We start from the raw sequence: 15,917 nt of genomic DNA on the forward strand, positions 1-15,917 counted from the left end.
TGGTAGCTAGGCACCAGAAGGGTGCTACAGCTGAACGTACCCATAAGATTAGGCACACAACTTTCCATATACTACTATCACCAATGATTGTACACTTTTCAGACGGTAGCCTCATGCTTTGTGTAAAAATATCTGGCATCCGAATCGGATATGACGATCAAAAGTGAGCACATAGTTAGAGACCGGTGTGGTGCTGCGTGGAAGCTCTTGGCAATGACGAGGAGATAAAATCGGTGAGGCCTGTCTCAAGCAATGAGCCGGCCTGAACACATGACGTGAAAGGTGCATTGGCAACAGTCATGTGCTTGCCATCAAGATACCAAAGTTCTCTCTCAATTATTTCAACGAAACATTCCACCTGCCCCAGTATGGCACCTCGCGAGTATTACCGGAACCCCATACTATTGAAGGACTAACCAGGTTGTATTTAGTTCAAGAAAGAAACGCCTCAAGAGTAATGTACAATCAACGTCGCCAGTCATAACGTCACCATGTTTTGTGGTCTTTGTGACTGTTTGATGAGCGGGACGGTATCCTGTCAAAGTGGGGCTAATCACACTACTGTCCAGTCGTTCGCGGCGGGTCGGTTAAACGTCCAACCTTTGGCCCAAAGCTTGTGGATTCGAAACTCCCTGAGTTTCGTGAGTGGAGAACTGTTGGTGATTTCCAATAAGGATGCAACAGCTGTACAATGCTTTTCGGCTTTTCAGCGTAGATTGGCTTCACTGATAGGATGAGATCTGAAATGTATACGAAATTCTATTTGTACTCAGCGTTTGGCGTCCCCGGTTGAGTCATTTGCAATAGGCCTTATTGTTCTTCTCATTCTGGATCATTGTGTGGCTTAGTATAAAATTAAACTCAAGTACTGAAGTAGTTCAGTAGTGTAGATGGGCATTTTAGTTGTGACATTCGCAGTGGAATTTTAAACGCATTCATATTACTTACAACACTGCTGAAGCAAAGCAAGTCATTATGGAGCAGTTTTTGCCTGTTTCATGGAGCGCGATGTAGGCAGCCTTGAGATTAGTCATGTTAGGAGAACCAGCCAATCGAATAACTGTTTTTGGTTGAGAAACATTTCATTGGTTGTTCTTCACTCGCCCTTGGCAGATAAATTGTATTCTTAGTATCACTCTTGACCGCTTGTACGTGACAGTGATCAATAGAGCAACTGCCTCGCACGTTCATTGACATTTCTGGTTCGGCCAAGCGCACTAGGCGACCATGTGGCTAACCAGACCGGGGTTCACGGTAATAAGAAGGCATTAAGGGACTGTCGTCCACAAAAACTTGGGATTCGATCAAATGGAGGCTACGCAGATATGTAGCTGTCAGCGTTTGTATCGAGAGCGAAACAGTACGACAACCCTCCTCTAAAAAGTGAACTTTGTCTCGCCCCCGGATTTTAGAAGATGCAGTTTTGTGCAGTTACAGCTCCAGCAGAGTAACGAAAACTAACTTATTCGTCCTCAAACACTAATTTCCAAGTGCGATTTAAGAACACAAGCGTCTTTTTCGCTGGTTGAAATTATACCGGTACATTGGCAAGAGTGAACTTAGCCATTTCTTTCGTTGGTACCGTTTTCCCGGTAAATTCCTAGGAGATTACGTCAAACGGTTTTAAAACGATTCACAGTTTTACACGGGTTCGACGAGTGAACTGATTGTTAGAGCTTCGGTGAAACGAACAGAATGACAAGATAAAAACTTCATAAAGAATAACCATGGGATGCGGTCACCAAAAAGTTTCCGGGAATATCGGTAAAATGAACTTCTATTTGATCGGGTTTAGATTTGATGTCATGTTGTCCGGAGGCCAGCCGTCCCTAAAAACCTGTCATGTTGGAGGCCAGCCGTCCCTAAAAACCGAAAATCACATCATTTGAATGGATGTGTCGCGTCCTGGGTGCGGGCTAAACGAAGGCATGCCCTGATTGGTCAGAATGTCAGCCAATCCGGATCGAGCATCCTCACGGAGGTCCAAGCACGAACTTGTGGAACACTGTGATTACCCTATAAATACAGTTGTAGTAGCTTTCTTTTGTCTCCATAAATGGCTGTGTAGAGCTACCCTGTCTTTTGATATATCATAGTTGGCGGAGCAGGATACCAAGGGACCGATACAGAGTCGCACTATCGTTCAGCAAGCGACAGTTCAAACAATGTGTGAAGTCTGTTTAAGATGGGTTACTGTAACAGCGCATACGACCAGCAATCCCTAAGGAAAGTTCTGCTAAGGGAAGCATGCCTATAAAGGATACGATCTCTTTTAGTCCTGAAGTTTCGGTTCAAACTGGTATATTTTATCAACAGCTGTAAAATCAAAATAAATAAATTATAAGTAGATTGTCATTCATCCGGGGGGTTCCAATTAGTCAGTCCCGTAGTTAGGTACTTCATTCTGGAAGTATACACAATTGGAATGTATGAGGGCAGTAGTTGTGTCCTTTCGGGTGGTTTTTTCGGATTCGGGTAAGTTTTACTCCTACATGAGTCTACTTATAAGGTCGCTGAAAACTCTTGGACAACGAAGCACCGTTTTCGACCCTGTTGGGTCTCATCAGATAATCCTAATCCCAGAATTCTCATTGTTCTAAGTTTGTATGTAAACATCAATTTGAGCGAACATGCAGATAAACACTGGGTGATTTGTTAAAACAGTATTAATATAATGTTCTGTAAACAAGTTCTCACTTCACTGAACTCACAACAGTGGTTCCTAAAATGCTGCGAGACGGTTTCACAAGTTTTCAACCACCACGAATTCGTTGTCACATTCGTTTCCCCTGACCACCGATTGAATCGGACTTATTGGGCCGGTCGATAAAATTGTGAGTTCAGATTATTTGACTTTACCTTGGTTGGGGCCCTGACTGAGTTTATAATATGTCTATTCATTCCAGCCCTCGTTCCCAGATGGTGTCAAAACCAACAATTTTTTTGGTTTACTTCGCTTCACACATCACATTCGACTCTGCGACCTCTGCGTTCCTCATTTCCTTATCTTACCGTGTCTCTAGTATCGACTTATCACACTTGGCTAGTCCTGATTCCAATGGCTTGGTTCCTTTATTGTAGGAAGTCGCCTTTCTACCCCGACAGACAGTAGAAGGAGATTTCAAGGAGCTCTGATATTTCCATCAAACTATTGTTTGTTTCAGGTTATTCAATCCGAACCGTTGGTTTACAGTGAACTTGAAGCATCCGTCTTTATATTAGAATCGACTCTACTAGGTCCGGCCTTCCAATACTAATTTCAGTACTTACTCCTCATTTCACACTGAATAACACATTGGATATCGTGTCAGTCTCTCCGGCATCCTTCATTTCACAAGTTCTTAGATGTTTTCGAGAAACACACTCATTTGCAGATCGATTTGGTTTTCACGAGAGACTCAACTGAATCTCTCGTTTATGATACTCTACAACTGAAAGTGCTGCATATAAGCCGCTTCATGATTCAGTTGGCACGATATTCGAGATATCGCAGTATATTTTCATAAAGGAAACTACTCACAAGGTTGCTGAAAACTCTCCGACAGCCCAAAACCAGTTTCGCTCCTCTTGGGGCTTATCAGGTAGGTGCGGTCTAGTGCAAGAGACGCTGAGCACTATTCTGGACGAATAAAAACACGGTACATGACGCAAGAAATTATCTTTGACCAGAGGAGAACTGCGCTCCTATTTGGTACCACTAGATGGGGTGTCTACAGACTTTCGGAGAATCTGGTGTCCCATTGTCGTGGGTAGCGTGAGGCCTGACTGTTAAATCTTTGACCTTTTGTTATCCGAAAGTGTTGAATTTCACTCATTGGTAGGTGATTCAACTGAAGTCTAACAGATGAATTCATAATTCACTATCAACTCGACAAACAGTTTAGAGATCGATTCGCTGGCGGCATCGACCCTCCATTCTCCGATAGCACTTCCTTCTATCTGGTGATGGTGTTTTCCAGTGAGCCCACAATGACTGTGAGCCATGCCACTAGCCTTGTTCCTTAAACCATTGCTGTGAGCCATGCCACTAGCCTTGTTCCTTCTACATCTAAAGAGAATACTCAGTGCATCAGAACTCAAAATCTCACAAAGAGCCCTTTTTCTGACTCATCAGGGTTTCGGCCAACCTTATGTTCCAACTGAACCAAAGTTAGACTGATTTCCGTAAATATACCCATTTGAAAATCAATTTGTCTTCGTGAGGTACTCAAATGGAATCTCATTCATGATATTCTCCAACTGAATGAATGTATTTGTCAAAATCAGTCCAGTTTGGGTTCAAGTAGAACATATAGTTGATGAAAACTCGGAGACTACGCCTATCTGATGAGCTCGAAGAGGAGCAAACAGGTCGTGGGCTATTGGAGAGTTTTCAGCGACCTTGTGAGTAGTTTCCTTTATGAAGAAGATAAGATTTACTGTTTAATTAACCATCCATCACTCGTGAATCGCTGGAATTGATACACAACACATAATTCAGTCAAAACGGTGATTATCGAACTATACCGCTCGATATCGTGAATTACGCGTCAATCCACGCGGATATCTTCTACCCTGTGCGACGCTGTCATGACTGTATCTTGATGGAGCCTCGTCCATGACGAGGCTCATTTAATGAGGACATGCTACTGACTGTGATACATACAGGAAGGCAACCGGCTGAGTTCATTGCCCGACATGAACGTTTACGCAGGTTGCTTTGGTCGATTCCCGGGCCATTACTATGTGCTGGTAATCAAGAAAGTTCATTCCAAATATCGGAAGTTTTTAAGCAATGTATGTGTTTGCAGATTAAGTCGGTGCTAACATGGGACAAAGCTGATTCATCCGTTTATGATATTTGTCAAGATTAATGCGCTGCACAAAGGTCCTCTCATTCTTCACTTGGTACGAGATTCGATGGGTGGACGTATGTCTTCTTGACATAACACGATGTTGCTGTTGAGGAGTTTCAGCAACCTCTTGAACAGTGCATTATATCGACAAAGACACCTGGGGTTTCCTTCTCAAAACATTCCACTGTCGATTCCCGCACGCATGATTCAATAGAGTTTTAAAAGGAATACCTGCTGTTCTTGTAAGTGACAGCGGATCAGACTTGACCAGTTGATCTTGCGAAGAGTACCTCTGACATCGTATGCACCACTTCCAACCCGCCTTCTCAGAATGTCCGCTTCGATGAGTTGAAATGAGTAGTATTTGTGGCTCGGGTGGGCTGCTTTATTGGTTGTTTCTTCGCCAGACTTGGAAATTTGTTTGCAAGCTTTTGATCATCAATCTAGGAGATACCATCAGTGCAAGTTGGATGACCGAGTTCTCCACTTCTACCCTCACCTGTATAGTTTCTAAACAGTATCTACCATCTCTAACTTGACCGGTTGGTCGCAGGGTGACCTTCGTGCAACCTGATTGGTCAGCGTTTAGTCTGAATCGTCTTGTGGTCTGGTTCCGTTGCGGTTCGTCGAATGTCTCCAAGTCGCTTCAGCAGAATGATAACGAATGAGCCAATTTGACTGAGGAAAACTGCTACAAACAGAAGGCCATCAGGTTAACCAGTAAAGTAGAAGAGAACCGAACGGCAGTGGGAGAAGAAATCCGACCAGTTACAATAGATGACCAGAAATGTTGAAACGAGGGCTCTCTGCGAACCACAAGTGACCACAAGGTCACTCAGATTCCAAGTTAAATAAAAGCCTCCCCACGACCAACCAGTCACGGTAGAATCAGTAGATGCTGTTTAGAAACTATATAACCGTAAGAAGAGGAGGCACTGGGGATGTCTCCTAGAGGAGTGATGAAACATTCACAGTCTAACTACCAAGCTCTGTAAACAAACCAGCAACCAAGCTGTGAACTACGTGAATTATGAATGTCGTTCCCCATTAGTGTGCCTACAAGTTACAGGAGTTTGAATGGTGTGTCGAAAATCTTCATTTGCAGTACCAGAGCGCTTTTCGTTGTGTAGCGACTACGGACCTTCCAGGAGTACCCAAAGGCGACTCCAATGCGCGGTGCCCAAGTTCTCAGAATCGACTTTTCATTGAGGCAATACTCTAAGGCTATCCGATGGCATTAGGTTGATAAATGTTGATCTGTCATTCCACATGCTTCATATTTTCCAGATACAGGTGTAACGGCAGATACTACTGATGGGGCATGCGAGTAGTATGGTTTCGTAACTCCGCTTCGCGTCTCTTGAAGAGTGAGGTCTATTACGGAATTTGTGGAGTCGCTTTGTAGCATTTGCTTGCAGTTGATTAACGGTCAATGAATATCGAAAAAGTTCAGGAAAACGCGCCCAAGGGGAAGATGGATATTCAGTTTTTGTAAACAAGATGCATATGAGAGTTTTGCTTCCCTGTCCAATAATTTGTAACTGTTCAATTGGTTTTCCGCGGCGAAGGCCTTCTTCCTTCCACAGGTAGAGAAGGCACTCCGATACTCTCCAAATATTTCGCCTGTTTTCATCTTGATGACGTTCTCTCGACACTCTCAAAAAGGTCAAGGACGAGCCTTGCACGTGAGTTTTGAACTGTAGACACACAAACGAATGAAGGGAATCATCGTATTTCGTCTCAAATGATGACCCTTCATGGGAACAAGTCCTACAGCATGGGTTGTTGACAAAGTCCGTAGGCCCGAAGTGGTACCAGTGTCCACTTAGCAGCTTTTATCAAAACAAACTCGCATTAGCGGGCGGGGACCTGAGTCGTGTCCTGGGGTCTCAATGAATAACTATGAAATGTTATGTAAAACCGCGCCACTTGACAAAGCAGTGACTTTCAGGAGTATTTACGTCTCCTGTCCATTTCGACGCGATAGTCCCATGGGAACCCCAACAGTGAACCCACGGGGAGTTCAAAAGCTGTCCTAAGCTGGATGGGGTATAGAATCACATGAGGAAAAAAAGTCCTCTCCGGACGTTCACCTTAATTACTCCTGCCCATCAGTCGTCTCTATTGCTTATGCGTGCTGGCTCTAATCACTATGGTTGCTTGGTTAATCGGTTTCACATCGGAAGACTTGAGATTTGCGCTGTGTATCACCGTAATTATTACTGACTAGCGGCCTGGGGGTCTGGCTCCACTCCGCTCCCCCGCGTTTGTAGCCTGTTCAACCTACTTGTCGTTGGCTCATTGGCGATTATTTCATTGTCGGTCAGTGTTGCTACGTCGTTTGGGAGATCCTTTCACTACGACGGTCCATATTTGAGTAAGGTTTATAGTTTATTCCACTCATGCGTATTCATCACAGCGCCGTAGAAAGTTTGACTGACCTTCAACTCAAACTATCTTGGCGCGACTTCCCATTCATTTTGCCTACAGTACATCACACGCCATGCTTACGACCTTGACCCACATCGGGTCAAGTTGTTTTTGTTTATGCAACTGTCACACTGGAATGACCGATCACTCCTGTCTTCACATTGTATGCAGTAAATACGCACGCAACTTGATGCGGCACACACTCCATAGGTCAACTGACAAGTACGGAACACACAAAAAACGTCCCGTGCAAAAAACGGCAAGTTTTGACTTATTTCATCGTTCGCATTTTATTTGTCAAACGTAGTAGTGCCTTCATTAGTGCACCACACCTGATTTTTAACACGACCATTCACAACATGTGTGCTAAAAGGTCCCGGCATCACGCTGAATCCCGTAGAGAAGGATTGCATGACACTGTTGCTAGATGTTGCCAGAATGGCTCCACCATGGATGCGTTGGCACTACTCAAATCGAGTCGCCAATCCAATAGCATCGACTGAGATGATCTGGGCACGTCTTACGTCAACGATAGGCAGACCCCAGAGCTGCCCTTGCTCCTAAACCCTACAAAGAATGGCAGTATCGTCGAGGTGATCAGTCAGAAAAAACCTGGGTCGACACTGTTAAAGTGCTTGCGTCCGCATCTGCAGTGTGCCTACGGCCCACGTCAGTGGAACCAAGCTTGGGCCAATAGCTGTTAGAAGCTTACCACTGGGGTTGGCAGCTACCAACCGAGTTATCACCGTGCAGGAAACCTATGAGGCAAGCAAGCGGATGTTTTATCTCAGCGGTTTCCACAGTACAGACTGCACAAGAGACAGACTCTGCCGCTTCAGTACATCTCTCGCAAAAGTAAAAAGGCCGGACATGATTACTTTTAGTGTAACTGCTGATCGATACTAATTTATCGACATACAGTATACGAGGATCTATTTGACGTGAAGTTTTGATTGGAGCATCTGACCAAGAGGGTTGTTTCAAAATGCAGCAGTCCCGGTGTAGCGCTGATACGATCACACGGAGAGAGACAAGCAAATCCTGTGCGGCCAGTCTGGAACTTTGTTTATCCGAATTACCATAGCAACACAACCAAATTGAGTTGCGCCCTTTGGTCACACTAATACCTATCACCGGCTGCATCGTTACGCGTACGCAGGTACAGTCTACCACCCTTGTGTCAAAGAATATAGCCCGAGATGGGCTACGGACGTTGGCCAACAAATATCGCACCGGTCGCATGTAGCATTAGAGAAGACTCGTCCTTTAGAGGCAATTGTAACCAGGCATAGAGAGGCGAGACTGAGACGAAAACATTGACCGTTACGGGAGGAATTTCATATAACGTCGGGAAAATATGTATCCGTTTGGTCTCTCAAGCACTTGTAACCAACACGACGTTGATTGAGTGAAATTCTATCAGAAGTTCGCTTCTCTACGACCCAGCAGCTCATCAGTTCCCCTCTTCCGACAGTGCTTCTCCAAAGATGGGAAAAGAAGTACACCTGTTTCATTTTTTTGGGGAAATGGTCCTCACACCACGTTGAGTAGGTGGGTGATTCAACTTTTAAGAAAAATGTTTCACACACTTTTCAGCTCACCAGCTCATTAATTCGAACACGCAGCACGTAGTTCAAAATGGAAGTAAGAAGTTGTCGTGCCCCAACAGAGAACCCCCCAAATGGAGGCTATTAACGCTATAATACAGCATTCCTCGTAAGGTTCGGCCTCAACGAGGAGAGACCATCCCCACGCCCGCCTTTTTCTGTTCTAGGATAACTTTTAAAAGATAGCCAGCCAATGGAAGATAGGAAATATCAAGTCGATTATCTGCCACAAAGGAGGAGAGATGGCTCAAGGGTTACAGCGCAGGTTTACTAATCGGAAGGTCTGTGGTTAGAATCCAACCCCTGCATCTCGACTTCTCCTGTCCAGGCTTACAACAACCTGGAAGTACCCCATCCCTCGTGCTTCCTTCGGGTGGCATGGCAGCTAGGCACCGAAAGGGTGCTACAGCTGAACGACGATCAACCATCACAAAAATAAACGACCCTCAGATTGTGAACTGTTGTCTGCCCAGGGATTTAGAATGAAAAACATAATGGCCAGAATGAAGACATTCTCTGCCGAACAGGAAGATGATAGTGTAAATATCTATGCGACTTTTGGAACAGGTGGTTCGGCCTTACGTTATTTGCCACGAAACGCAGGAAATTGATAGGTCATTTTTGACCGCTTTCCATCACTATTGGAATCCAAAAAAAACAAGTAATAGACGAGAAAGCTACATGCACTTAAAAGTACACCTTCACGCAATGCAGTTTGGTAACAATGCGAATCAGTCAGCAAAAAACGAATATGAACCATTCCAGTTTGGTAATGCCCAGTCGAAAACCACGGCCTATCGCACGATAACGCGATGACAGCTTTGTGAATGATCGGCACATGACAACAAGACATCGATATCACGATGAGAACAGCCATGTTAATTCAAGAAAATCACACGCAAAAGTGAACATGCCTATACTGCCAGTCAACTCCCCCCCATAACAAACTTCAGTTCGCTTCCAAGATTGAGGACATCTGGTTTGAAGGTCCTTTCGATGAATAAACAAACATTACTAGTGATAAATCAGTAGACCTGTTCATATTTTGACTGAAAACACGACAACCAATAAACGTACAATGACTAGGCACATTGCATGCGCATCAAGACCGAGAGATTCAGATTACCGAAATTAGGAAATTTACAAAAGCACGAAATAGTGTGAGTTCATGAAAAGCTTGTACAGACAATCAAGATGTATTAAAAATTGCAGAGACCGTAAACTTGTTGTTGAAAAAGTCAAAATAGCAAGCAAACGTCTCAAACGCTTCCGTATCCCCGCAGACGTCTGCACAAACAAAATGCAATGATGATGCTCAAAAGTTGAACGAAGCAAACTCCGAATAGAGCACACGCGATGACAAAGAGTCTTGATTTCAAAAATTCCGAGAAGATCGGGGCACATCCCTACGTTTGGGGAAAAAAAGTAAGGTTTATGGGGGCGACATATGAAGTTTAAAAAAAGTAAAAAAAAATATCCAACAGTTTACGAGAAATACACTCATTTGCAAAGCAATTCGGTTTTTACGAGAGACTCAATTGAAGCTCCCGTTTATGTGCTGCACAAAGGCCGCCTCATGATTCAGTTGGTACGATATTCGAGATATCGCAGTATATTTTCACAAAGGAAACTACTCACAAGGTTGCTGAAAGCGCTTCGACAGCCCACGACCGGTTTCGCCCTTCTTGGGGGTTCATCAGGTAGGCGCAGTCCCCGACTTTCCATCAACCTTGAACTTGAACCCAATTGGACTGTTTTCGAGAAATACACTCATTTGCAAATCAATTTGATTTAGTTTAGCCCGGCCTCCCCAACTCGCACATTCACACTGACACAACATGTTGGGAACCAGTAGATTGCCATGCAGTCATGCTGGCTAATTAGTTATATACAAAACACTGAAAAACGAAGATTCTCTGCGTCCACCTACCACATGTAGTCCGAGATACTTTCATCTCCAACAACCGGACAATCTGTTTGAAGTCATATTCAGTCATATTTCAAGCTAAGCGCAGGAATGAGAATATATCCCAAGTTATTCGTGATCTTTTTTCGACAATTTTCCAATTGTGGTCTGAGTCAATCCCGGGGAGACGATTATTCAGGATATGCAGTACACATCACAGTTTGCGGTACGGAGTAGATTCTCTGAAAGCAACATTCATTGCATCGTCAGACGCCTACTTACTAGTTACCTAGATTAAAATAAGCTCAAGTCAAACTGTGCCAGACACGGTGAAATCATGAGGCCTCATTCTGTCGCGCATACAAGCGGCACTAAAGCTGAGTTAAAATATGGCCAGAGCCCAGAATTCCAAGACACGCAGCATTGAGAGTAACGCCAGATGAGAAAGCGGGTGTTTTATCACGTCAATACAACGGAGAGAGAAAAAATCGGACAGTGAAGGAGACCTGATGGTAACTCGCAAAAACACCCGAGGTACCTACAACTCTAGTACTCAATCAGAAAATAGGGATAGAAATTGACAGCAGTAACGTCACTGACATTAATTAACTGCCATATCGTTCAGCCTGTCTCCAGCCAAGCGCAGGGAGGGTCACGTGTACCCCATCCTGGAAGGCGAACAGTACCAACATCACCCAAACGTTTCGCAACATCTTTTACTCCGTCCTGCCATGTCAAATTCTGTCCACCTCGAAGTTTCCGTCACTCCGAATTAGGCACAGAAGACAAAGCTCGTCTCGGCAGACGGTAACTCGCCATGCGTAATATGTAACTCAGCCACCTTAGCTTGCAGTCCTGAATACATTCTTTTTAGGGGAACACACTACGCCCTTTGACTTACTAGAAACCCGTCTCCCGATCACTTCAAGCTGGGACGCGCTGGTTCCAGGCCATTCCAGCTGCGGTTGTAAGACATCGCTGGTCAGTGACCCAAAGATTTGGTCAGGTCTCGTTGCCATACAATACAGCACGTCCTGTAGTCTGATGAACGTGTCGGTTGAGACTCGGTGAGATGCCTTTTTACGCCACAAAAAGCGCAAATTGGCAAACGCAATTCTGGTCTTCGATATACGTGAGTTAACTTTGTCTGTCGCATTACCGTCAGTCGATGCAACCTCCAAGATAAGCATAGCATTCCACAACTTCCAGTGCTACTTTTCGGAGATGTGTTCAAGGACTGCAGGTCATGCAGTTTGAGCGCGAAGCGTATGCCGAGGGACCGGATGATCTTGAGCGGCTTTCCGAATATTGCTTACACTTCTCGCTCATTTTCAAAAATGAGAACAATATCTTCTGCATATTCCAGATCGACAAGGTCCTCGCTCCCAGAGATCTAAACACTCAGGTTTTGAGGACCTTCCATTATTCACCTCACTATATCGTCAATGCCAAAATCAAACAGAAATGGAGAGAGTGGGCATTTTCGCCAGACACCACGTCTTAAAGGAAAGCTTTTGGAGAGCTCCTCGTGCACTCTTATGCGACCAAAAGTATACAAATACAAACAGCGTGCGATAGTTTCGAACTTCTGGGGCATAAACTACTGCGCAAGCACGTTGAACACAACGAAACAGACGACAGAATCGAACGCCTCCCTGGAGTCAAGGTACATCAAGATTGTAAGGAGCCTACATGCATGACGTTACTCTAAAATGTGACAGAGTTTGAAAATGTGGCCTCTTCCCGGCCAGAGTCCTGTTTGTTCTCGGGTGTCGTTTCAACCCACCTCCGCAAAACCACGTAGAATAAATGAGTTTGTTGGCAACAGAGGTCAAACTGATTCCTGTGTGATTGCCGCACTCATTGGGAGCACTGGTTTTGAAAATGAGCCCCACCATCGACTTACCTCCGCCAGTCAGGATGATCTGTTTCACCCAAATGGAGGGAATAAGTTAAACAAGAACTGACTGTGGGTTTCATTCTCAGCTTTGAAGAGGGCGGGGGGGTCCAAGTTCACTGTCTAGAGGGCTCCGTTGCTTCTGGAAGCCGGTTGAAAGTGTCCAACCCAATGATTAGAGCGTTCTTCATTTTACATCATCAGTTATTTCGCTCAGAGAGACCTTTTTGGATCTACTGCGCGTATAAACTGGAATAGTTTACACAGATTCCCAGAGTTTCTAACTTTTTCCAACTCAGCTTTCTGAACTCACCAAGCCCCTCGGTCCGCGCGGATGAACTTTATCAAATGACGTCTGGGAGTACGGCGAGGTGTATTGTACTGAGGACTGTCCAAGCTTGGGACACCTGGCAGTATCCTAACTCACATACAACCATGATCTCACTGCGAGACATGTGAATGCACGCAAGCAAGGTGGGAGGGGGGTATACTTGAGAAGTCCCTGGTAAAAGTTGTGTGGTAATGTACATATACCCTGGAAATTCAGACCGTGACATATTGAGCACATCTTTGGGTTCAACCGAACAACCTATTTGCACTAGTTCTACATTCCTAAACCATAACAGACTACTTATCAAGCGAGTCGAGAAGGACTAGTTCCACTAGATCGCCTGTCCCTAAAGTGACCAACTTTCAACTCCCTTCGATATTACCGCCACATAAGGCAGTCATTCTTTTCCCAAGGGAGATCAAGAATTGCACTGTCCACCGCATTTGTGGTGAGAAAAACGCCTGGGCGCTGCAGCAAATCAAGCTACTCATGAGTAGCCTAGGTTAGTTTTTTATTCGACTTTTGTCGGCTTCATTGGATTGGTTGTTCGCATGAAAGATGGTTGGATATCAGCGTCTTGTTTTTTTTTCTGAATCCTCTCCCCATTCTAATTTTGGCTAATTTTCACCATGTGGCACCTCTCTGACAGAACGATCAGGTGCAGAGTTCCGAGATGGTGCTTCAGGGGCGTCGTTTGGTGTATGCGCAGTGTGCTATAGAGAGCGAAAGCTTCCAAAAAGAGCGCAATTTCCGCAAGTCCTGAGGGGATGTGGTCTTTGGAGAGATCGTTGTGGGTATCTTATACAATAAATTCAGGATGGCTCCAATAACCTTCTTGCAATGTGTTAACCGCATTTGCATTGCAGTCCAGTTTTTTCCGTTGGAAGCTTTCCAGCTGTTCCAGCCGTTTCCCCTATATTAATCAATCGGGACAGTCAAGCAAAGATGGTAGTTCGTGTCACTTAAGTGCGCCATTTACAGTTCGTGAGAACACAAAAAGTGGGTAGTAGGTTTCTGGTCCATAACTTCATTTGAATACTCAACCGAAGACCTTTTGCTATCCTGTCACGTCGCACAACTTATACTCTTCAAATGAAGTCGTTGAAATATGCCAAGGCACATCCGGTGTATGGTTTTAGGCCTGTTCGCCGAGCTTGGCAGTTGAATCGCAAACGCTTCATCACCTCGCGTTGAAGGCGACGATGTCATTTTGAATAGTGACGAAATGTTTGCGCTCCAACTATCAGACTTTGCGGGTAGACGAACAACCATACAGCGCACCCGAGCTACCACAACATCGCCAACATATTCGGTGTTCTCTTCAATCGATCGCCCCAAGCCAAGTTATTCAGCCATTTTGTGTTCTACCACGAATAAAGGTCAAGCTGTCACAATATTACAAACATAGGCTGAAAGGCAAAATGCATCCACCTGAAATATTGAGCGCGGACAAAGTGTTCATTGGCTTTTCGAGCTGAGTTCGGAAGTCTAGATAGTTCCACTGCAGAACTGGGACTTTGGTAAATATCCATCATCTTGAACATTGTTTTTTTCCAGGCCATATGCTTCGAGTGTTTCTCTAGTGAGTATTCGCTCACTTAAATATCACTGCCTTTCTATCTACCACAAACATGTAAGCGAACAATCAGAGAGTCGGACAATGTGGTATCCATATACTTTACTCCACACCGTACAGATGTGGAAAAGTGCAGTTGAGCAGCAAGACGAGGATGTAGAGACAGCTGTGACAGTTAAACAACTGGCCGAAGAGGTAATCCAGTTGAGCAGAGTAAATCCCCGCAATAACGTTCAACACACTTGTATGTGCGTGGAAATGGTGGACGGCACACCCGTATTTTTGGAGAATAGCCTGAACACGGCAGGATGTCGGAAGATGTTGAGATTTAATGCCGGGTGAAATGTGACTGAAGATAAAGGGCTATTGAAGGCGACAGCTTTGATCCCGTCACTTTATGACTAAGCCAAGCCCGCCAGTGCTTCTAAGAGATTATGTCTTCCATTTCAGAGTGTTGTATCGTGGGTGGCCGTCTACTGGTTATGCCTGCACTGAGCCTGTCCGACGATGCGATAGGGAGAAGACAGAGAACTCGGGACACGGCTGTATTGCCAGGACAAAACATACAGAGCGTCTGCGTAAATATATAGGATGACTAATTGGCCAAATATGGTCGTTCACTTGTTCGTTCTGTACAGCCAACGGCGGTGTTCTGGTCGTGAACACTTTCAGGCCCATTAAGCTAAGCCGTGTTTGGTGAGAGCCGCCAACTCACCTACTTTCCGGACGTGTCGTACCGCTGATGACCTTGGGGATGCGTCACTCTCTCTACATATGATTTTCTTCATGTCTGGGCGCGTTCTGACACAGTTATCAACGAAGAGCCGATGAATACGAGTGGCCAAGTTAGTTGGTCCCAGTGCACCACGACCGGGTCATGATCATTTCTACCCAGTACAAGGATGGGTGTCACGCGTGGCCAAGTAAGTATACTCTATGAAGCAACCAGCCCATTTATGGTGGAGAATGGGACACTTTATCCAGAAATCATTTTGATGCATTGGTGATCCGGTATTCCGACCAGACTAAGATAGTGGCTTGGAGACACTACGCAGAGATTTTTAGTTCGTCTGAACCGAGCTGTACAGCGATACCGAGTGAATTGCATCATTCTTAGACTGTGCTTGTGGCTGAAGACTATGTTGGTTGAAGAAAAGAAGCCCAATACAATACAAGGTCTAATGCTAGGTCTAAGTCCTGTCTAGGTGTACGTTCTTCTTGTTAGATGTCATCATCATCATTGTCAGCTGTAAGAAAAGAATACTGGTCGTACACTGGTTGTAGCTGCCACAGTTTCGTTCACCGATGATTGGGGAGGTAGGTAGCTGCGCATTG

At 44.8% G+C, this 15,917-nt stretch overlaps 2 protein-coding genes across 2 annotated transcripts in view; one reads left to right on the top strand and one right to left on the bottom strand.

Annotated features, from left to right (window-relative positions):
- The window catches only part of T265_03483 (hypothetical protein), a gene marked incomplete at both ends in the record, with an annotated part of 13,537 nt that extends 4,179 nt beyond the window's left edge, over nt 1-9,358 (top strand). The window contains 3 exons of the mRNA XM_009167983.1: nt 3,346-3,466; nt 3,509-3,581; nt 9,107-9,358. Of these exons, the coding sequence (XP_009166247.1) occupies nt 3,346-3,466; nt 3,509-3,581; nt 9,107-9,358 (446 nt within the window). The remainder of the gene's footprint in view (nt 1-3,345; nt 3,467-3,508; nt 3,582-9,106) is intronic.
- Nucleotides 9,359-9,903: 545 nt separating this feature from the next.
- Nucleotides 9,904-15,917, bottom strand: part of T265_03484 (hypothetical protein) — a gene marked incomplete at both ends in the record, with an annotated part of 11,216 nt that continues 5,202 nt past the window's right edge. The window contains one exon of the mRNA XM_009167984.1: nt 9,904-10,278. Coding sequence (XP_009166248.1) covers nt 10,013-10,276 — 264 coding nt within the window. The remainder of the gene's footprint in view (nt 10,279-15,917) is intronic.

Source organism: Opisthorchis viverrini, assembly GCF_000715545.1.
Source record: "Opisthorchis viverrini unplaced genomic scaffold opera_v5_50, whole genome shotgun sequence".
Taxonomy (NCBI): Eukaryota; Metazoa; Platyhelminthes; class Trematoda; order Opisthorchiida; family Opisthorchiidae; genus Opisthorchis; species Opisthorchis viverrini.